The sequence below is a fragment of the Carcharodon carcharias genome, chromosome 15 (genome assembly GCF_017639515.1).
Source record: "Carcharodon carcharias isolate sCarCar2 chromosome 15, sCarCar2.pri, whole genome shotgun sequence".
NCBI lineage: Eukaryota > Metazoa > Chordata > Chondrichthyes > Lamniformes > Lamnidae > Carcharodon > Carcharodon carcharias.
Genome location: NC_054481.1, coordinates 104,308,480 through 104,332,953, shown reverse-complemented (window position 1 = coordinate 104,332,953; position 24,474 = coordinate 104,308,480). Strand labels below are relative to the sequence as shown.

Sequence of the window (24,474 nt, the reverse complement as noted above, 5' to 3'; positions counted from 1 at the left end):
GGTACTATCTAGAGAAAGTACCTACAATTTGGACTTCTAGCTGAACAAAGTTAAGAGACACTACAAACAGCTCCCCTGATGTGGAGCTGAGCATAACACTGCTATACAGAAAAAGAATACTTGATGTAAGAGGTTTTATGTAAATTTTAAAAAATTTATGGGATTTGGACGTCACTGGCTAGGCCAACATTTATTGCCCGTCCCTAATTGCCCTTGTTCAGATGGCATTTAAGAGTCAACCACATTGTTGGTGAGTCTGGAGTTACATCATGTGAGGATGACAGACTTCCGTAGTCTCTAAGGGACTTAATGAAGGGCATTAGTGAACCGGATGGGTTCTTACAACCATCGGCAATGGTTTCGTGGTCATCATCAGACTTTTAATTCCAGATTTTTATTGAATTCAAGTTTCACCATCTGCCATGGTGGGATTCGAACCCTGGTCTCTAGACCATTATCCTGGTCTCTAGAAAACTAGTCCACTATTCCACAGCCTCCCCTTTCACAACCAATGAAGTACATTTAAAGTGTAATCAGTGATGTAGCATAGACACGGCAGCTAATTTGTGTGCAAGACCCCATAAAAGTAATAAAATAAATAAGGTAATGTGATTTAGTGGTTTGATTGAGAGATACATATTGGTCAGTAGAGCGGGGATGTCCCTTTCCCTTTGAATAGTTCCATTTGAGGAGGATGCACATGCTTTGCTTAACATTTCACCGGATCTCAGGTTCTCCGTCAGTGCAGCAGTCCCCCGGTACTGAGAGAGTTGTCAGCCTACATTGTGTTTAAGTCTCTCGAGTGGGTCTTGAACCTATGGATTTGGTGAGTCAAAGGCAGGAATGCTACCACTGATCCAAGGTCGATACTGAGAGGGAGGAAAATAAATCAGTCAGGGTTCCTGCCTCTGCTTCCAATCCAGCTGGAAAATAACTGTGTGAACATGAGCTGAGGATAGGACTCAACTTTGTTGTGCTGCCTGCCATTCTGCCATTCACTGTCTGGATTCATAGTTAATTAATGTCTGTGCTAACTTGTGACATGGCCACTTGGAAAAGATGTGAGAGGGGCCCAAAAAAAAGCATTTAATTGTGGGTATTGATTTAAAGATTATCTACCTCACCCCAGTGTGTACTAGCATTTTCTTGAAGGGAGAGTTTAGAACAATGGTTTAATGAGGAAAGTTGTATTTATTACAGATACTGTAAATCAGCAACAGCTTGCATTCATGTTGTACTCATAATGCATTCAAAATGTCCAAATGTCCCAAGGCTCTTCAGAGGAGCATAATGAGACAAAAATTGACACTAATCCAAAAGATGAAATGTTGGAATGGGTGACTAAAAGCTTGGTTAAAGAGGTGCATTTGAAAAGAGTAGGAATGTAATCTAGGGTGGGAATTAAAAATTATAGTTGACTGACAAAGCTTGTATGTATTTGAAAGAGAAGATTAAAGCCTTTGATGTTGAGCAATAACTTCAGCTATTCAATTCATTTTCAATTATTTTATTCTCTCAATTGAATTGTTGTCCAGGATACTCTGGGAGGTTGTTTTTAGACATGTAAATGTCATCTTAACCCCCACTACTAAATTTCAAAATGCTGGCTTCTGATCAGCCCCTTTTTCATTTGTAATCTCCAAACACTATACTTAAAACAATAATATGCTATTTACATTTCGATGATTTGGGAGCAATTAAAGTTTACATTTATTTAGAATAGATTAATTGCCAAGTATAATTTAATCCTTTACATGTCTGCCTGCCTGGAAAAGCCATCAGCCCCTGTGCTTTGCTTGAGCCTATCAGTGTGGAGGAGAGGACTCTCCTCCAGGCACAAGTGTTTCTCTGCGCTTCTCTTCCCAACTCGTAGGTAGTTCACAAGATAAAGCAGCTGAAACAAAAACCATATTGATAATCCCTTGCCCTGCAAACTGTAGTTCCAAAACATCAATAAGCAGAGGCAGGACTCTTAAATTAAAATTTGTATCTAGTATCTAGGCCTGGAGATATTCCTGGTTATTAATAAGTTAGACCAAGTCAGCTTTATGATATCTACTCAGTAGTTCCAGAATCATTCTAACATTGATTATAAATTGATTTGGGTTCATATGACTATTTGTCTTTTATGATTTTGTAATGTTCTATTTTATCCAACCTGCTTGAAAATTGTGATCCACTGGACCTTTGTTGATTCCCAATTGCACACAGCTAAATGAGTGGCTGAATGTATCTTCATAATGTTACCACCTTGCCAGAAAGAAGTCAAATGGCAAGCTAAAGATCCAGGCTATTTCTTGGGTAATTTCTTGCAGATTCCAGGCTGCCTTGCAGAACAAACCACATGCCTTCATTGGCACTACTGTAATTACAACTATTAGTTTGGTCCTGACAACAAGTGTTATGACTCTTCTGTAGGAATCGCCTCCCCTGAGCCTAAAGTATTTTGGCGTGCTTCTAACATGTTTAGAGAAGATAATGTACCTAACCTTGAAGGCTGCCAGTCAGTTGAACTCCCATTCCCACAGATTCCATAGGGGTCATCTTTTGGGTACATTTGTATTACGTGGTTAGATCATTTTAGTTTTGCTTTGGATCAAAATGAATTTGTGCAGTTGTGGTTTTATAATGTGGAAATAGGAAATTGTGGGGCATTGCCCACTTGTAACCCAATGACATTTCATGAGATGCTCAGTTAAGTTTGGAACTCTACTATGTTAATGGTGCGTGGAAACTGCATATTGTTTGAAGGGTGAAGACTGTAGGAGATATATCTTTTAAGAAATCATACTGAAAAGTGTGCATGTATGTGAACATGTGCCGAGGACATAATCAGGCCAAGCTATATGACCCTTCTGGAAGAATTGCCACACTGAGATTAGTCACCTTGGTCAGGTACAGGAAAGCTGATAATACCTTTGGAATTATACTCCAGCATAATCAGCATCTTCAGGCGAGGTGGGTATGGAGAGTTTTTTTAAATTAAAATTAAGTCTTGACTGACTGCCACTTGGAAAGAACAGCTACACCTGAAACTTGATTAAAGTGACAGTTGTTTTGCTTGTTCAGGTTCATGAGGTGTCATTAACGATAATGTCAAACCAAAACTTTTGTTTAAGGTTGCCTCGCTTAGTAGCCCACTTGTCTCTAAATGTGATTGTTATGTGTTAAATTTGACTCCAGAACTTGAACATTTAAATTATCTTTCAGAGATATAATATTGAAGGTGCTGTCTTTGAGTGAGATGTTAAACCAAGACTCCAATTGCCTGTTCAACTGAATAGCTGGAAGCTTTCCTAACCAACAGTTCTCCCTCAACCAGAACAACCAAATGAGTTTAATTAGTTATTCATCTCATTGCTATTTGTGGGGACTTACTGTGCCCAATTGGCTGCTGTGTTTGCCGGCATAACCACAGTGATTGTGCTTCAGAAATAATTTATTGGCTGTGAAATGCAAATATTATTCTGAGGATATGGTAAAGGGCTAAATAAATAAATAAATTTCTTTACAATGGTTAATAATTTGCTATAGATGATGAAAATTGGAATGGTTATGTGGCGCATTGCAAAGGAACACATGCACTAACTCAGTAGGCTAATTGGCATTTGGCATGAAGTCCTTCAAAGCTGAAGTCCTTATTTTGAAAGTATGATGATATTCTCAAATTTCTTTGAAATAATAGTGGTTTCCCCCTTTAAAGAAAATCACAACTAGCAAGGAGGGTGTGTAGCACAAGCCTTGTAATGGGGTGCAGCTCATGATGGTCCAATGTAATCATCAAAAGGTGATGTATGTTGATGTCTGTCTCTGGTTGCTATAATCAGTGCCTTAACGACTAAGGGACACACGTAACACTGAAAACATCTCCCCCAAGTTGTGATTGCCTTTAATAATTGTGTTATGGGTCTATTTTCCCCCTCCCTCCTCTCCTCTGGTCTTGACTGCTGTTGAGGAACAGTTCTACAGGTGGTAGTTATCCTCTGACCACTCAGTCAGATTGCCATTCTTCATGTGCATGCAAAGCCAGAGACTCTTCGGCCACTTGAGGCAACGCATAATTTTTTCTGACCTCCCCTGATCTTGCATTCTCATATTTCTATTGCAATAATTCTAGCAGGTGCCACTAGTTAATGTCCTCGATAAATGCACTTCGCTGTTGAGAACCCATTGCAAGACATTGTGCTGCATTTTTAAACTGTATATACAGGTCAAGTATCATTTATCCGAAAATCTGAACACATCCAAAAACTGCACTTTTTTTTGAACCTCATCAGCCTTTTGTGCGGGAAGTCCCTGACCCGAGTTGACACGACCCAAACCAACACGAACTTCCTGATTCGCACCTGATCTTTAGCATGGGAGGTCCCTGAGCTGAGCTGACAGGACCCAAGCCAACAAAAAAACTGCCAACCGTATGAGACCTTTAGCGAAGGAAGTCTAGTTGTTTGTCTGCACTGTTTACCTTGCAGACCCTCTCCTACAAACAGAATCACTGATGGTACAACAAGTGGGAACTCCCTACACAAACGCTGTGTTTGTTATTCTGTGATACGTCTTGCTTTTCTAGCCATTTTATATACTTTAGACTATAGTTAGCCTAGGCTTAGGCTATTGTAATGTAAGTAGGCCTAGTCCCATATACAGTGTCTGAAATGGATACCGACCAGTGCTGCTTTTTCTAAAAATATGACACGGTACTACTTTGTGAACATGAGTGTGAAACTCAGTTTTTGCCCTTGTGCAAATCAGCTGAATCCCTGCCTTACCCTAATAATTTCTGTACATGCCTTTGATTATATTAGTTTCCACCAACCAAATAATCTGTAATGTCACAACAAAGGATCTGACCTTTACACTCGCATTGTGTTTTCCTGTGTGCCTTGTACATCACTGTAACTTGCGTAACAGCTTTATTATTGTGATCCGGTGCAATTACATTCATAATGTTAATGTTTGCCTATTGGCTTGTCTCATATATCACTATGGTGATCACGTCACTTTGTGCAAAGCAAAACACCAGGCACCATACAAATGCTAGTTAAAGGGAGGAATTTGAACTTTGTGGCCATCTTCCATCCAAATCATCTTCCTGCTGCTAGGCACTCTGCTGGAAGAGATTTTTGATCCATAATATTAAACTCTTTATGCTACTCAAAAGTGAAATTGAAAAGTGTTTCCCAAACCTGAAGTAGTACCGTATCAGTCTTTAATCCTGCAATATGCATATCACTGTGTAGTCGCAAATGACTTTGAAACTAAATTTGACGTTCATCTAATTTCTTAAATTATCTCAATGTGCCTGTGTCTATGTTGTCTTGAATTATGGCCATTATATATGTGTGTGGGTTTGTATATGTTTGTGTTTGTGTGTGTGCGCGCGTGCATGTGTGTATTTGTGTGTGTGTAAATTCCATCCTTTGAGATACTGAATAAAGTTAGTGATACGGAGCAGGGATGTAAATGGCTTGGCTTCCCGTTATGTAGTCAGTCAGACTTGGCTGTTGTACCACTTGTAGTTAAGTAGCTTCCCAGCTGTGCAAAGCCAGGAAAAATGGTCATTTTGATAAGGCACTGGAAGACCCCTGTGGAGTTATGCATTAACCAATTCAGTCACCAGGGGATTCTCCTCAACTATGTTTACAGAGTAGTTCTAACCAGTTTGAGGATTCAATGGGCTAGGACCCAGTTGTTTTACCTTTAAGACTTTGGATTGAATTTGACCCTGGTTCATATAAAAAGACTAATACCAAACACTGCAGATACTGGAAGTCAAAAATTAAAGCAGAAAATGCTGGAGTTGTCAGGCAGCTTTGGTGGTGAGTGAAATAGAGTTAATGTTTCTGCTTGGTGACCTAAACGACCTTGGATGTTGACTCTTTCCCTTCACAGATGCTGCCTGCCCTGCTGTTAGGTTAGTTCCCATTCCATTTACCTGTTTCAAGGTTGCGTGAAATCAGATGGGCAACCACAGATCAAACCTTCCCAATAATTTGATACCCGCAAGCATTAATTTAATATTATTCATGACATCGGCTACTAATGTATCAAGAAATCTGTCCCATTTGATGCATTTGTTTTAAAAGTTAAACTGGGCTTTTTTCCAAACATGCTTGGGCTTAAATACAACATATTTGTCTTGAGTTTCCAAGAAATAACCAGTTAGAAAACCTTTAAACAAGCTCATGGACAAACCAGCCAGTCTGGCACTGCTAGTAAACAGTGACTTGTTCACCAGTATTTTTGCTGCTTGGGATATTGAATTTGCTATTGCAAGATTTGCTTGTGATTGCACAATTTGTTGTTTGATTCCTTTAACATTAGTCTGTGTTTTCCTACAGAATTCCATTCGGCACAACTTATCGTTAAACAAATGTTTCCTGAAAGTGCCTCGGTCCAAGGATGACCCAGGCAAGGTAGGTACATTTTTTTTGCTGTATGCTGTGACATTGTACTTGGAAACTAATGTAGAGTGAAAGAAAAACAAAGGATATTTTGAACTTAAAGAGAAGTGCTGCAAATTTTTCTCCTCTTGCCATTTTCAATTCTTCTCACCAGTGTGATAGCCACTTAGAACAGCCCAGTTGAACAGTCTGCACCTTTTACTGCTCCACAGTTGGCCTTGTAGGACTTCATAGCAGATGGTTGGATTGATTGACAGGATTTTCCTCGCCCCTGGTTATTTATATTCATTTAACATGAGAATGTGTCATGTTTGATAGGACTGTGTTAGGACAGTTCAGGTATGACCACTAATGTAGCATTTCTACTTAAGTAATAGTGACATCACAATTGTTCAACTCATACCCAGACACTTTGAGCTCTGTCATTATGTATGTAATTAAACAAATTATTGAGATTGATTAGGGAGGCTACAGATTTCGGTTAATATAAATATGTGGGAACCTGCGGCAAACATCAGCATCCACTACTGAGTCATACTCTGTAATACACTCTATGCCATTCTTCCTCTTTTATGTCATGACCAGTAGAGGAGCGAAGGAAATTTGGGATGCACATGAGGTCAGAATTTGAATAATTAAAGAGTTCTCGAAGGGTTGTAGGGGGTTACCAAGACAAGAGTGTTGAGGAGGGATTTCAGCGCAAGGATGAAAATTTTCAAATCCAGGTGTTGCTGGTCTAGGAGCCAATGTAGGTCAGTGATCAGAGGAGTGAGAACTTATTCAGTCTTTAGTTGAAAATGCAGTAGAAACATTCATGGCAGTTATACATTTCTTTCAGCACACAAATGAAATTTAAGCACAATTGTGCATGTAAACGTTCAAATACATTTGTTGGTGAACTTAGTGTTCAGGTGAGAGATGTTAGTTCTGAGTAATAGAACTCCATCTCATTTCAAATACATAGTTTCAACACGGAGTTGGGCGCAAGTAAATCTTGTGTTTTGTATGATTCAGCCTCAACTTTGAAAGAATATGCCACCACGTCCCAGCTACAATTTTGTTGCCTTTTGGAGCTGGATTTGGGACAGTTTTGTGCTGTGCATGTACCCACTAGGAACTGGGTTGAGAGTGCTATTTTGCTGCTATGTAGCAGAGAGGGAAAAAATTAATCCCATTAGTCTGGATTGGATTTGAACCTGGTCTCAATTAACTGACCAGCATCTGACACATTGCACTGTCCAGTTCCCAGTCAGTACATTTGTTAGAAGCACACTGAAGTTGAGAAACTAATTGCTATTTCATGCTGCATATGTACAATGGGACTGACCCAAGAAGAAGTTTCTATTCATATAGGCTCTGAATACTGTAGTAGCTGCTCCTTTATATTGTGTGTTAAATATCACAACATGAAAGTAAAAAAGCAGTTCTTCTCAGTTGGCCTTGGCTTAGTGATTACAATCTGACCTAGAAGGTCATGGATTCAAGTCCCACTCCAGAACTTGAGTGTAGAATCCAGGCAGATACTTCACTGCAGTACTGAAGAGGTGCAGTGTCTTTTAGTTAAGAAATTAAACTGATGAGGCCCTGTCTGCATCCTCAGGTGTGTATGAAAGGTCTCATAACATTATTTGAAGAAGTGCAGGCAAGTTCTCCTGGTGCCAACAACATGAAAAACAGAATGTCTGGTCTTTTATCTCATTGCTACTAATGGGATCTCTGTGCACATTGGCTGTCTCATTTCTCTACATTATGACAGTGACTACAATTGGAAATACTCGATTGGCTATGGAGCATTTTGGGATGTCATGAAAGGAACTTCTTAAATGCAATTCCCTCTTTTCCTTACTCCTCAAATCCATGTCTTTACTGGGCCAGGGTTGAACAGCTCAATGAATGGGGGAAGAAATTGCAGCTTTTCAGGGTGTGAATGAAAGATATGTTTGGAGTTTTGGCAGTGCCCAAGCCAGTTGCCCCACCTCATTTATAGTACTGCTGCTGAGGTTTAGGCTGTCAGCATCAACAGGACTGCACAACATGAGTTTTCAGGTTGATGTTCAAGGTTTCCAAGTTGTTTGTTTTTGGTTATCAGATTCCTATCCATCTAGACCAAGGCAACATAATGAGCATAATACATAATGTATTTAATTTCCTTGTTTTTATTAAAACACTTGTCCCTAGGGTAGCTATATTTACAGGAGGTCCCTGCGGTTAGTATTTGTAGAAAATATGGGAGTGGGTAGGTATTTGCAGGGCATGCCTGGGGACCTCAATATTTGATTTGGACATCTGGCAGTGTATCTATTTTTACAGGGAAGAAAAAATTAAAAACAATTATAAGGCGCTTGTACCAATTAAGGTTGAGATCTGAGCAAATGTAGTTCTGTTGAGAGTGTATCTGGGAATTTCCATTCATAAATTGATTCTTTCTGGCCCCAATTCATTTAAATAAACTTAATTTGGACTTGAAACCCAATTATATTGTATTTTGAGAGGATTTGCTTTCATTAGAAGCTGAGTACAGTCTTAAATGTTTGTTGTATTACCTGAACAGTATATTTTTAGGCACTAGGGAATGTTTCTTGGCACTCAATCATGCCCATGATTTTGGGCAGTGCTCCTTTCCAACATTTTTCAATTTGCAGTTGAGCCAAATTTAGGATGGAGCAAAAGCTTTTAATCCTTTCCATTACATTTGTTCTCAAATTGGAGCCAAGTCAACAGAATAAGTTGTGCTTTACAATTGTAAGGGTAGGTGCTGTTTGAGGATACAATTAATTTAACATGGGCCTCTTGGATTTAGTTCTTTCCCGATTGCTATTGTTAACTGTCCTACAGTAGATCTGGCACTTGGGGCAGATGCTATCACATTAGGGCTCTGCTGTTGGCCCATGCCCTTTTTGGCAGATGTTAATGTTTTCCTGTCGCTATCCAGAGTCTTGTTGTGTCTGACGCAATATGTCTACCGTTACTAAGGGAGCAAACTCATTGTTTGTTTTAAGGAGTTTGTTATCATTAAGGTGGGGAATCTCAGTGCCAGGAGTTGGAATAATTCCATTTCGGCACCTATAATCAGCAACATGCACTCGCAGAACAGGTAGCACACAATTAGATGCAGAGTAAAGATCCCTAAAGCTTATTCAACAACATGACTCAACCCCAATCTCAGAATAGCACCTCCAACAAAATTTTTCCATACTGTAGCCTTTGAGTGAGATTCTCAATTAGTGCTAACTTGATGGTCAGTTTTGTGCTTTGGGCCATGTTCACTAGGAACACTCAATCTAATTTAAAATTGCTTAAATTCACTTAAAATTGGTGTCAGGCAGAACATGTGACCAGCTGTGGCTTGTGTTTTCCTAGATTGAGAGGGCATTAGGGGTGCAGATACCCTGTGCCTTTGACCAGCTTGAATCAGATGATGCAGGGCCGCAGTTGCTGGTGGTGTGACTAGTTCCTTAGCTTTGAGATTCAAAACAGAGTAGAATCATAGAATTATGTAATGCAAAAGGAGGCCATTAGCCATTGTGTCTGCAACCATTCTGAAGGAGGGTAGCCACTTAGCCGCTTCAGTGTCAGCCATAGCTCAGTTGGGTAGCTTCCTCACCTCTGAGGTAAAGGTTATCAGTTCAACTCTGATTTCAGGACTCGATGTTGACACTCCAGTGTAATACTGAGGGAGTGCTGCATTGTTGGAAGTACAGTCTTTCGAATGAGACATTAAAGCAATACTCCATTTGCCTGCTTGGGTGGATGTTAAATATTCCATGGCACTATTTTAAAGAAGAGCGGGGAAGTTAATCCCAGTGTCTTGGCTAATATTTATACCCCGATCAATATCACAAAAAGCAGGTTTACTTGTCATTATCACGTAGCTATTTGTGGGGCCTTGCTGTGTGCAAATTGGCACATAACTTTTGAAGCAAAGTTACAAATGTATTTAACTGGCTTTAAAGCACTTTGGGAGGTCCGGTGGTCTTGAAAGATGCTGTACAAATGCAAGTGTTTTTTCCTTCTGTCCAATTCCACTGCCTTTTCTCTATACCCTGTTCACCCTTTTCAAATATTTTACTGCTTTTCTTTTTAAAAACTATTACGAATTTTGTTTTCATCTCTGCTTCTGGTAGGGCAATTCATGTCCTAACACTCTTGCTTAAAATAAATATCCATACCTTTTTTGGTAAACTTAAATACACCCCTATTACCAACTCGCAGACCAGCGGAAATGGATTTTCTCCTATTCACAGTATCAAATTTTAAACAGCTCATTCAAATCTTTTCTTAACCTTCTCTGTTCTAGTAACAGAACCTCTCAGCTAAAACCTTTCCTCTGATATCAGCTGATTATATCTCTTCCGTGCCCTCCTTGTGGATTTGACATGGTTCTAAAAGTGGACACAATAATATAACTGCAGTCTAACCAAGAACATGTAAAAAGAATATTTGCACTTATATAGCATGTTACAAGACCACCAGATGCCTCAAAGCATCTTACAGCCAATTAAGTACTTTTGAAGTGTAGTCATTGTTGGAATGTAGGAAACTTGGTAGCCAATTTGTGCACAGCAAGCTCCCACAGAAACTTCCACAAACAGCAATGTGTTAATCATAGAGTGGTTACAGCACAAGGAGACCATTTGCCTGTCATGTGTATGTTGGCTTTCTGGAAGAGCAACTCACCTGGTCCTACTCCACTGCCTTTCTCCTATGGACCTGCAAATTTTTAACTTTGGATAATTATCCAGCTCTCTCTTGAAAGCCTCAATTGCATCCATCTCCACCACACTTCCAGGCAGAGCATTCCAGATCCTAACCATATTCTGGGTAAAAAGAGGTGGTTCCTCACGTTACTGTTTCTTCTTTTGCCAGTCACCTTAACTCAACTGTTCTCTGTTTCTGGACTCTTCTGCCAAAGTGAACAGCTTCTTGCTATTTACTCTGTCCGGACCCCTCATTGTTTTGAAAATTTCTATCAAATCTCAAATCTTCTCGTCTCCAAGAAGAACAGCTTTACAATCTAACCATGTAACTGAAATTTCTCACCCCAAAAGCCATTCTCCCGAATCTTTTCTGCAGTCTCTGAAGCTTTCACATCCTTCCTAAAGTATGGTGCCTTGAATAGGACACACTGCTCCAGCTGAGGACTAACCAGGTTTTATACAGGTTCAGCATAACCTCTTTGCTTTTGTACTCTATTTATAAAGCCCAGGATCCCATATGCTTCATTAGTCATTTTCTCAACCTACCCTGCCACCTTCAGTGATTTGTGTCCATATACCCTCTCTATTCCTGCACCCCATTTAGAATTATACCCATTAATTTATATTGCCCCTTGTTCTTGTTACCAAAATCAATCATTTCATGCTCTGCATTAAATTTCACCTGCCACTTGTCCATCCCCATTCCACCAGTCTAAGTCCTCTTGAAGGTTATCACTAACCTCTTTGCAGATTATAATATTTCCAAATTTTGTATCATCTTGCAAACTTTGAAATTGTGCCCTGGACATCAATGTCTAGGTTATTAATATAGATCAAGAAAAGCAGGGGCCACAAACCTTACCATTGGGGAACCCTACTATATAATCTTCCTCCAATCCAAAAGACAACCATTCATCACTACTGTTTTCTGTCACTTGGCCAGTTTTATATTCATGCTACCACTTTCCCTTTTATTCCATGAGCTTCATCTTTGTTGACAAGCCTGTTATATGACACCTCATCAACTGCTTTTTCAAAGTCACATCACATCAACCACATGACCCTCATTAACCTTCTCTGTTACATCATCTAAAAAACTCATGCGAGTTATCTCTCTTTGACAGCCTTCAGTCTCATAAGATGATGGTTTACGCCTTGGTGTAATTAGCATTGCCTGGTGTGGTTCAGGAGTCCTAATCTGGAATGGGAGTCTCTACCGCATTCATACAGATGAAGACAGTGGGCTGAGAAGGTGCAGGATTCACTGGCCTCTATTTTCTCAGGGCTCTTTTCTCGACCGCTGAGGTTACCATTTCACCTTGCCTCTTCCAATGCCTCTCCAGACAATCAGCCTCCAGAGGTCTTGGCTGTCGGCAATTGCCCCCCAGTTGCCTGTCAGTGCTCACCATCTTCATAGCTCACATGCAGTTGGTTAAACCAAAATTGCCTTTAATAAATCTGTGCACACTTTCCTTAATTAATCCATGTATTATCCAAATGCATGTTCATATTGTCTCAATATCGTTTTTAAAAGCTTTTCCAGCACTGAAGTTATGCTGGCTGGTATCTAATTGTTGGATTTATCCGTGTACACTTCTTTTGGACCAATGTTTTGCAATTTACAGTTCTGCAGTCCTTTGGCAACCCTTCTATATCCAAGGAGGATTGAAAGATTCTGGCCAGTGTCTCCGCAGTTTCCACCCTTAACTTCCTCAGTATTCTTGGGTGCTTCTTATACCTTCTTTATTAATTTTTAGCCCATCCAGTGTCTCAGCTACTTCCTCATCCATTATGACTTGGGCAGCATCTTCCTCCTTGGTAAAAACAGAGGCAAAGTACTCACTTAGTGCTTTAGCCGCACCCCCCTGCCTCCAGGCGTAAATGCCCATTTGGTTGCTAATTGCCCACATTCCTCCTTTTACCACCTTTCTATTATTTATATGCCTATAAAAAGCATTTAGATTCTCTTTTAGCAACCGGCCTCTTCTCATACTGTTTTTGCTTTTCTTATTTCTCTTTTCACTTCAATTTTAAACACTCTATATTCAGCCTGGTTCTTGATTATATTATTCACCTGATATCTGTCATGTATACGCCTTTTCTGCTTTTTCTCTCTTTTCATCATTCAGGGAACTCCATTTGTTTGTCCTACCTTTCCTCCTTGGAATGTACCTTGACTGTACCTGAACAACCTCCTCTTTGAAGGTAGCCTATTGTTCCATTGCTGTTTTGCCATCCAATCTTTATTTCCAATTCATTTGGACGAGATCTGTTCTCGCTCCACTAAAGTTGGTCCTCCCCCAATTAATTACTTTTACTCTGGTTTGCATCTTGTCCTTTTTCATGCCTAACCTAATGCTACAATGATCATTAGGTCTGGGGAGGCAGTGGCATAGTGGTATTGTCACTGGACTGGTATTCCAGAGACCCAGGGTAACGCTCTGGGGGCCTGGATTTTAATCCCACCACAGCAGATGGTGAAATTTGAATTCAATAAAAACCTGGAATTAAAAGTCTGGTGATGATCATGAAACCATTGCCGATTGTTGTAAAAACCCATCTGGTTCACTAATGTTCTTTAGGGAAGGAAATCTGCCGTCCTTACCTGGTCGGGCCTACATGTGACTCCAGACCCACAGCAGTGTGGTTGACTCTTAACTGCCCTCTGAACAAGGGCAGTTAGGGATGGGTGATAAATGCTGGCCTCGCCAGCAATGCCCACATCCCATGAACGAATGAAAAAAAGACCACTGTCCCCTGAATTTTCCCCTACTGACACTTGACCCACCTCATGCCCCAGAACCAGATCCAGCTATGCCTCCAACCTCATTGGGCTAGAAACATACTGATCTAGAGAATTCTCTTAAACTCACTTCATAAACTCTTTCCTCTTCTCTGTCCTTTACACTGTCACTATCCCAGCCTATATTAGGATAATTAAAATTCCCCGTTATAACTACTCTATAGTTTTTGCATTTCTCTTTAATTTTCTTACAAATTTGTTGCTCTATATTTTTCTCACTATATAATAGCCTATAGAATCCACCCAGTAGCGCAATGGTACCTCAATTGTTTCTTAGCTCCAACCAAATAGATTTTGTCATTGACCTCTCTTGAACACACTCTTTCTCCAGCACTGTAATGATCTCCTTAATCAGTACTGCTATTCCACCTCCTTTCTTTCCTGAGCCTGCAGCTCACCAACCTTATTTGTTTTACACTGCGCACTCACATACATGCACCGTAAAATTAATTTAGGCCTTATTGCATTCCCTCTTAAGCTGGCACCACTGAATGCCATTTATTTCTTACTCTAGTGCTATCTGTGTTTCTCAATTCTCCATATGCCATCTTCTTCCTCACTAATATTTCCTGGTTCCCAGACCCATTAGTTTAAATCCTCCCGAAAAGCACTAGCAAATCACCTCAGGGATATTTGTTCCTCCTTTGTTTAATGCGTCCATCATGTACAGGTTCCTTCTCCACCAAATACAGTCCCAATGTCTCAGATATCTAAGGCCCTCCCACCAGCACCATTTCCTCAACCACACACGCTCATCAGTTCTATCCTCCTACTTCTATGCCAGTGTGTGGTAATGGGAGTAATCTGGAGATTAGCAAACAGGACTTTAAAGACAATAGTTTATTTCCTAGCTCCCTAATCTCTGCCTACAGTGCCTTATCCTCTTTCTACCTATTTATCATTGGTATCACCAAATAATGGCCAGATTGAGATTGATTGAGGGATGAATATAGGTCGCATCACAAGGGATAGCTCCCTTGCCCTTCATGTGCACGGGATCTTTTACGTCACTTGAAGGCAAAGATGGTTTAACATCTCACCTGAAAGCCTTGATTTTTGTGTTCAGCCCCTGGAGTGGGACTTGAACCTTGAACCTCCTGACTCAAAAAATGAGAGTGCTACTAACTGAGCCACATTTGACACTTGTTGTTTAATGTTTCTTTGTTTCTGTACACTGCCTCTCCTGATGAAACCTAGGACCTCATGCGTTCTCAACTTACTGTCACACTTCTAAAGGTTGTGTTTCTGAACCCATAGATCTTTCTACTCTCTTGCAAAAATATTGCCATTTAGTGCAAATATCCTCATACTCTTCTTCCCCAAATGTAGCATCTCATCATCTTGTATTTAATTTTGTGATGTGTCCAATTTAATAACCTGTCTGTGATCCTAAAGCTGCAAACAAGTTTTTTTTTTCAATTAACCATGCGCTCTTTTTGTCAAATGCAGATTTTGATATTGTGCCCTCTATACTCAAGTCCACTTCAATATTATGAAAAGCATTGACCCTAATATAAATTCCAGGGATAGACCATTGTTTACACCCCTTAGTCCAAAAAAAATCCACTAACCATGAATCTCTATTTGCTGTCCTTAAACCAACGTCACAGACCTATTATTACAGTGCGACTTAATTTTGTCAAACATTTCTACAAAATCGGCATCCATTGTATTTCATTTATTAATCCCCTATTATTTTCCCATAGAACTTGCACACAACCCATCTGTGCTGAATTACCCCTTGTTTTTAATGTTACCCAGTATTATGACTTTTAGAGCTCCCTATCAATTTTATATTAAATGGTTTATAATGCCCGGTTTAATTGGTGTCCCCCCCGCCCCCCCCCCCCCCCCCCATTCCCTTCTATCTTTTGGCATAACTGCATAACTTCATTTGGAAGGATGTTTGGAAGTTTATGCCAGAGCCTTTGCTATTTTTGCTACTTCTCTCTCCATTGTAGTGTTTCTTAAGTTCTGATTTCTTTCTTTAACTTATTCTTTTATTTTTTCAGTTAATAGTATCCTTTATATTTCCTATCTACCTCCTTCATACCCTGTTAGCCTTTCTAATTTTGTTTATGTTTTCCCTTCATGTTGTTTGCACCCTGAATTTACTTTATATTTGTAGCCTTAGGTTTGACTTGTGCCTTTTGTAATTCTCATTTTAATTTAATTTCTATACTAACCCAAGGAACACCAGCTTTTGATGTGGTGCTTTACTTACAGGGTATCTCTCATCTGTGCCCATTCAGATATAAAATGATTAAGTCCTGTTAAAAACCCTCTTACAATTGAGTGGAGGACCTTCCATTTAAGAGCTTCGTCATTGAATTAGTTCCCATTGTTGCTGAATCTGCTTAATTTATGATATGGGAGCATTTAGCATCAGAGGGGCAAAATGTGCATTTGAGATTTCCCCACGTTAATTACTCAGTTGCAAACATGGCTAAGTCAACTACACACAAATCATGTGCACATCATTTTGACCGGGATCAAAATTTGCAACCATTTATAGGACAGTGGGCGTTTTTGTTTGATGGGGCAGCTGCTAGTAACACTTTAGTATTAATAATTTGGTATTGCACCAGTAATATTTTCCATTGAAAGCACTCAGCAAAGCTTCTATTCCTAGATGATTTCAGTATCTATTGATTAAACAGTTCCATGATGTTAACAGGACTTAATGCTTCAGAATGCTCATTCACGATGTCACACAGCTCAAGTGTGACTAAAATACACTCTCCCTCTAAAATAAACTAACAACACTGAGTAAAATATACAGAAAACTGAAACTATTTAATTAGACAGCCACTAATTTCTGGGGAGAAGGGTGAAACACTTTTTTTCTTGAGAATAATCTAATTTCACCAGTTTTCTATGCAGATTTGGTCCAGTAATGTATCCCTAAGATTATAAGTGTCGAACACTAAAGAATCAAATAACAGTCCAAGCAATGTTAATGTTAGTCCTGTAATGCTTTTCTACTTAATTTTAAAATTGTTCCTGTCTAAGGAGTACAGTCTCTATATACTTTTCTCTGGCTTGCTGTATGTTTGGCTGATCAGCTATAAAATTCAGAGACATGGTTGCTTTTGATTGTAGCTGATTTGTAGGCATTTGTCTATTGTAATAAAAACAAAAAAACTGTGGATGCTTGAAATCCAAAACAAAAACAAAAACAGAATTACCTGGAAAAACTCAGCAGGTCTGGCAGCATCGGCGGAGAAGAAAAGAGTTGACATTTCGAGTCCTCATGACCCTTCGACAGAACTTGAGTTCGAGTCCAAGAAAGAGTTGAAATATAAGCTGGTTTAAGGTGTGTATGTGGGGGGCAGAGAGAGAGAGAGAGAAGTGGAGTGGGGGTGTGGTTGTAGGGACAAACAAGCAGTGATAGAAGCAGATCATCAAAAGATGTCAACAACTGTCTATTGTAGCCTTTTCTGAAATAGTATTAACACAACTAACTAGTAATTAACATGGAGATTCAAAACAATAACAGGCGCTTTACTCTCATGTAGAAGCATCATGAGATAATGTTCCTGAGAACAGTCCGAAGGAGGTGACCACTAAAGAAAATTGTTACATTTTGGAATTTATTGACCATTCCTACGCAGAAAGAATCTCAAAAGGTTAAATTTGGATAATGAATTTATTTATCATGGTAATCAGTAGACATCCCTCATAAATGTGTTTTGGAAAGTCCCTCATCATGGATAGTTGCCAGCAGTTGCCTAACAACTTTTGGTTTTGAACACAGATAAAACACACAAAAAAACACATGCTTACCGTGAGGTTTCAAAAAAGAAAGCTACTTAGACTCAGTGTTAAAATGTAAGAGGTTGAAGTTCTTTTGCTTGTCAAGCAAGATGGACAGCTAAAGTAGGAAAGCAGTGTGTTCATTATTTGTATTATTATGCAGACATGTTATACTGAATGAATTAAGTGAGTCTGCTCATACCTGTTGCTCTGTTTGTTAGCAGTCTGCAAACTAAAAAAACTGATTTATTTCTGGCCCTGTCTCATTAAAGTGTAAACAGTCCACCGCCTACTGAGATTGACGATATGCTAATGAACTCGTGAAAAGCATGTCCAGCTTGTATGTCAAGAGATGCATGTTGTCACATCCCCTAGATTACACTATTAGATAAGTAGATATTGGGCAGTGTGAGCCAGCTGTAGATGTAAGTGACATGGGATCCATTTACGGGAATGATTGATGCCACTGAACTCAAAGGAATCTATAGCAACTCAAATTTGTAACAGATATGTCAAGTTTTTGTTTGCAGTGCTCTCAAAGACAATGCATGATATCCTGAACAGAGAGTTCCATTGCCACTCTGTTTGACAGATCCAGTGATTGTAGGTGCATGTACCTGTAATAGAGGGTAATGTCCTGAGCAATGTGGTTGTCTACATCTCTGTGCTGCTTTATTTTAGGGTTCATACTGGGCCATTGACACTAATCCAAAGGAGGATACACTGCCCACTCGGCCAAAGAAGAGGCCGCGATCAGGAGAAAGGGTAGGTCTGAATCTTGGTTTTATCTGTTTGTGAAATCAATCAGTGTGTGAGAAATGATCATTAAAGATTTTTTGTTTGGCATTGGAGGAGTGCCATGAGGTTGTAATGTGGTACATTTCTTTGTGCCTGATTGGCCACAGAGATGTCTCTGTTTTGTATGTGTATGGTTCCAATATTTACTTGTTACTTTGCTTTGGAATTCCTTTATCTTCAGAATGAACTCAATTTGAAGCTCGCCCTCTCTAAAGAGCTTTATTTATATAGACTGTGTTTATTTAGATAGAATGAACAATTTTAGATTGACTTAAAAGTACCTATTAATGTCACATTGGTGTACTTCACAAGAAAAAAAATTATAGAATTTGTATCATCTAACTTTGCCCTTCTGGTTTTTTAACCCTAAGCTCTTTCTAAAACTCTTTAATTATCTGAAATCAGAAAACATGAAAACAGAATAAATGGAGGATTGTAACTGAAATGTGGATTAATATCAGTGAAAAGGCAAGCACTATCAGATTTCTGGCCTTTAGGATCTCATTGTTGCCACTCATTTGATGTCACCTGCATCCAGAAATTCAAATTTACTGTCTTTGTCTTAGTGAGACAGATTTTATATTAGTTGATCTCCTGTGACTGTGAACAATGGCATGAATAGAAATCTTTGACTTGGTTTAGTACATAGTATGGTATCTGGGGGTTTTTGTATTGTGTAATTTTATTTGTGCCACATTTAAACATGTGAACTCACCTTTGCTCACTATAAGAGCATGTCTGCTATTCTCCAAGGAAAAGATTATATTTTTAATTTGCCAACTTGTTGACAGCACTACAATATTAACACATCTGCCACAGCACTGCTAAATTGTGATTTAGCTACATTTAACTAATCAAAGTACAAGACAGCTAGCACTTGATTTGTAGGTATTTGTTTATTGTAACTTTTTCTGAAATAGTATTAACACAACTAACTAGTAATTAACATGGAGATTCAAAACAATAATGTGTGCCTGTAATTTCAAACTGACTATATTGAATGATTAAAGGCTGTGAAAGCAATGGACGTCTCAATACTAAAGTGTGGAGACAGGAGGGGCTTTGAAAAAATTTCATGTCTATTCTGGGTCCTGACTAAATCATTAATCCATTTGGACTTTCCAGTCGGCATAATTAGGGTTACAACTTTATTTTGGTTGGGGGAAGAGGTGGTGGGGCTGTGTTATGACAAAATGGCCTTCATTCTATAATTATTTTAGGTCTCCAAATATAGCTTTAACATTTGGAAGCTTTCCACATCAGTAGCTTCTATTGGGCAGAAGATCAGATCTATGGACGTCTGCCGACAGTGCAATGCTGCTTGGCTGTAAGGTATTGCAAGGTCACATGGTCTGCTGAAATGTATTTGCTAGTCTCGCCACGTGCAAATGTAATTTAGGTGGGATATGAGAAGACAACCATTTTCAATGAAACGGTACCTCAGCAAAAGTCAACATCTGCAGGAAAAAGGTGGAGTTTCTTTTTAGAAAACTCTTGAATTTGTTGTACATAACTTAAAGTTGTGTTCCATCATTATATATGTCTGAGGGTGTTACAATAAAACACTGGTTCCAATTTTTTCTGAAATTTTCAGACACACCACAAATATCTACTTTTGATCTCATCTAGTTAAATCTCATCTTGTGATTAATCTCTGTATCCCTGTGTTCTGCTGCTTTGTTACAGGCCTCAACACCTTACAGCCTGGACTCTGAGCCTTTGGGAATGGACTGCATCATCTCTGGAAGTGCCTCTCCAACCTTGGCAATCAACACTGTGACTAACAAAGTACTACTCCTTTAACTCTACCTTCTTATCATTGTTTGTAGCTTTGGTTAAATGTTTATAACAGCAAGAAATCAAATTTCCTGTGAGCCATACAATAGTGATAGCAATTACTGAAATCTATTTATGAAGAATTGTTAGATCTAATTGCTTTATCCTTTTCTAAAACACAGTTGGGTAAGGATTAGTCACTTTTAATTTACCATTTTTTTTCCTAATTTGTGAGGGCACTGTTAAATTAGCACAAATTTACGTTAAAACAGTTTGCAGTGGGAACAAGGGAATTTACATGACTGTTGAAAGGTATCTTTGTCCTTTGTAGTTTCTCTCTGAAATGCTTTAACAGGTGTAATCAGTTAGCAGCTTAAAAGTAAGCAATAATGGATGCTTCAGATTTTTTTTTTCATTATCCACTTTTCCCAGCCTCCATTCAACACTTCCCCTAATGTCACAGCAGTGATTGAGAATCCCTGTGGGGAGCTAGTTAATGTCTTGCCAGTCCCTGGCATGGAATACGGTGCCATTCCAAATTAAAGCTTTTAATCCTGTTTGCATCTTGCAAAAACCCAGTAGATTCAGTGCAGAGATGCTGCATGGAACACTGAGAATTCCTTGTGAATGTGCGCACCATTTTTGAAATTCGGTTCTGATTTATTGATGCCAGTCAAGAGAGCTTTTTTTTTTTTAAAGAAGTGTTGCTCACAGATGAGAAATGTTGGTGCTGTGAAATGCTAACTTTGACAACGTGGTGTCTCTCGCAGGTCTAGTTACAGCACTGATATATGCAGAATAAAATATCTTCTGTTCTACCCTAACAATATGTTTTAACTTTAACCCCACCCCCCCCAACTCACCCCACCTCAATTTCCCACGCCAGCCAAGTTGTAATCTATCTGAGTCCGGTGGCAAATCAAAGAATGTTTTTGTGCTGCATACCCATGCCTACTACAAACTCAAATGAGACTACCAAAACCTATTTCATATCAGATCTCAACTAACAGACAGAGGAGGTCCTCAGGCCATAACTTTGGATGAATTTAATCCTTGGTCTTCAATGTGCCTAGCCTAATTGCCCAGAGGAGTTCTGTTTTTTAAAGCTGTTGCTGAGTTTTTCATTTGGTTTGTAGAGACGTCTCTAAAATGAATCAGTAAGCAATTAAAAAATGAAACTGCCATGCCCTCAATCACCTAACTGATCTGTATTACATTTGCTAGACTGAAAGTTAGAATCCTTTGTTTGTAAGGAGGAACCCTTGAATTGAAGACAATGGATTACACACTATTGAATACCTCACTTGCATGCCGGGTTACCCTGCTCTTTGTGTTCCCCTTAAACATTGAACCAGACAACGAGTATGACCCAAGTAATGTTTGAGTAATTGGCTTTAGTTTAGGGGATATTTATCTGCTTGGATTATTTTTGAGTTTTAAGCACAGTTGCCAATGAGGGTTGTGCCTGTACTCGTACTGGGGACATTGTGAGGACAGGATCAGGCCAGGCTCTGTTGCCCCCTCCAATTGAATATCTTGCCTATGCTGTTGAGAATCACACATTGACTATGGCTGTTTAGATGACGTCAGCATCTTCAGTGGAGCGGAAAACTGGAAAAGGGAGGGTGATTGGTCTCCTTTCCTCCCTCCATTTGCTTCCAGTTTCCTCCTGCTTCTCCTTTAGGAGTTACCTCCTTGCTTGAGTATAGTTTCACAACTGATGTTCAGTCTCCAGTAGGGAGTATCTGCAGGCTAATTAAATGTAAGGGATATCACAAGTAAACCTGAGCCCATTGTCTGGCACCCACACATGTTTTTCCAGCAGGGGTCACTAGATAGCCTTAAAAAGATTAACTGTACCAACATATTGCTAACCTGACTCAGTGATTTTGGTCTATATGATTCAACAATTCATGGCCTTAGCTTCCTGAGGAGCTAAGATTATTTTCAATAGACAGACATTGAATTGGGCCATTGCTGGGTCATCCAACAGAAGTGCATGCAATATTTTTTGGGTGTGTTCTTATAAGTACTGCATTTTGTGTATGGTTTGTGTAGAACTGCTGATGTGTGGTTATTCGTATCAGACTTGTGTTTTAGTATCATTATCAACTTTGTTGAGCTAAATCCAAATGAAATCTTTCTTGAATTGAGATCATGCCTCTCAAAGGCACTCTGTGCTGTCACGTTCATAATTCTTAACTTGAGTGTTAAACTTTTATATTGTTATTTAACATGTTGTTAGCCAAATGCCAAAGAATCTTAAACTGCTCTCACCACTACCACCACCATTGGGCTATAACCACTAGTACTTCACCTCAGTATTAATCAGATCAAAATGCTTTCTCCAAATGCAGTTTGGAAGGTCAGCAGTTACAAAACTTTGTTTTTTTTACAATTCATTTGGACATTTTCTGTTGGACAGTTGGACTGAATTTCTAGTGAGACGACCAATTCTTGGTAATGAGGACCTTTATAAGAAAGTAATGCCCTCTGGTCAATGGTTATGTTGCATGTAGATCACTATCTGTGAAAATGTTCCTGCATGATTTAACTTCTTGATACAGTAGTTTCACGACTGATGTTCAGCCTCCAATAGAGAGTGCCTGCATGCTACTGAACTAGCATCACAATCTGAAAATTCTCTAAATAGCGGAGTGCTGGGTAAGAATTGCTGTACAGATGGGTCAGGGATCTAATAGAAGCACTGCTCAAATTGCGAAATGATAGAATTGGGGATAGTTGAGGGTGAGAGAAAATTTGTTGATAGAATTATGGTTTGGTACAATTTCAGTCAGTTCATGTTGGGCAATCCCACTGTTATACAGTTGAACATTACACAGAAAATAAAGTCTGACACCACATATCTTTTTTTGAGCATAACTGTTCCTTCTCTGTTTTAACCACGTTTGCTTTTACTTTTTGTTGTCCATTTAATATTATATATGATTCCTAATCATAACTGACGAGTGTCAGTTGCGGACAGCACTTCTGCCTGAGTCAGAAGTTTATGCATTCAAGTCATTATCACATTGCTGTTTGTGCAAGCTTGTTGTATACTGGCTGCTACATTTCCGATATTGCAAAGTGGCAAATTTTTAAAAGTTCTTCATTAGCTGTAAAGTGCTTTGGGATGTCCTGAGGTCATGAATGGTGTAATATAAATGCAAGTCTTTATTTCTGAAGGAAAATGTAAATCAGATTAAAATCAAATCAGCATGTAAACTTGAAATAAGGCTTGTGATTAGCTGACAAATTACACTACAAAGCCCCCTGCTAGTTGTTTTGATTTTATTTGCAATCAAAGCTTGGTGTCCCTATATAGAAATGCTCCTCTGGTGAATAAATCCATGACATGTGCTGAGCCTTCAAGAACATGTGCAGTTACTGAGCTATGCAGAATCAGCTGATTTCATCCAGGCCCAAGCTAAGGTTGCTACAATTAATTTCACTATCTTCAGTTGGGGAGACATGGAAGTTACCCAGCAATTCCACTTTTGATAGATGATACTGATGCAGTAGCCACTGGTGGAAAGTGAGTGAGGTATTGGATTGAGTTTGACTGGCATTCCATTGTTGAACAGCCTGTGCATCTCTTGCTGTCTAATCTCACACGGAGAATGGTCTCTTGGACAATTTACCAGGGGGCTACCTGTGCTTTATGGACCTGTAAGTATTTGGGCCTTCAGGAAAGGAGGGAAAAAATTGAAGAGCAATAAAAATTGTGAAGCAAACTTTCCCTATTTGTTATATGATCTTTCAGTATACGAGAATGCACAAAATAATAAGGGTTAGCAAGTCCCCCCAAGTTGCAAATTGAGAACCATTGATGCGTTACCATAAGGATTACATCACCTCAGTGTAACTATATTCTTATTTGCCAATGTATTGTCTTTAGGTCAGGATTTCTAATTAAATTTCCACCACAGGGACTTGACTTGTCTTGTTACTTTCTAAATTTTTGTCGCTCTCCTGAAGGAAGTTAATTCTTGTTGGTTTGGGAGTTCTATGGGTGATTGCAGCCCTCGAGTACCTCACCCAAGGAGCAACTCTTCATTTGGAAACCAGGGGATTGACCTTCAGCAGCCTACTTAACCATGGAAGTGGATACTACATATGAGCCTAGTCCCTTTCCTAGCCTGAAGGCCATCCACAAGTTTTGCTGCATGAGTCATTAGGTAACAGTCAGGAGTGGGAGCCTTGATAGATTTATTTTTTCCCCTTCCCTAGACAGAAGGTA

At 39.3% G+C, this 24,474-nt stretch overlaps 1 protein-coding gene across 10 annotated transcripts in view; it reads left to right on the top strand.

Annotated features, from left to right (window-relative positions):
- Window positions 1-24,474, top strand: part of foxj3 (forkhead box J3) — a 128,236-nt gene that overhangs the window by 66,958 nt on the left and 36,804 nt on the right. For all 10 annotated transcript variants that reach the window (XM_041206054.1, XM_041206055.1, XM_041206058.1 and 7 more), the window contains exons 3-5: window positions 6,342-6,416; window positions 18,342-18,425; window positions 20,145-20,246. In XM_041206054.1, coding sequence (XP_041061988.1) covers window positions 6,342-6,416; window positions 18,342-18,425; window positions 20,145-20,246 — 261 coding nt within the window. The remainder of the gene's footprint in view (window positions 1-6,341; window positions 6,417-18,341; window positions 18,426-20,144; window positions 20,247-24,474) is intronic.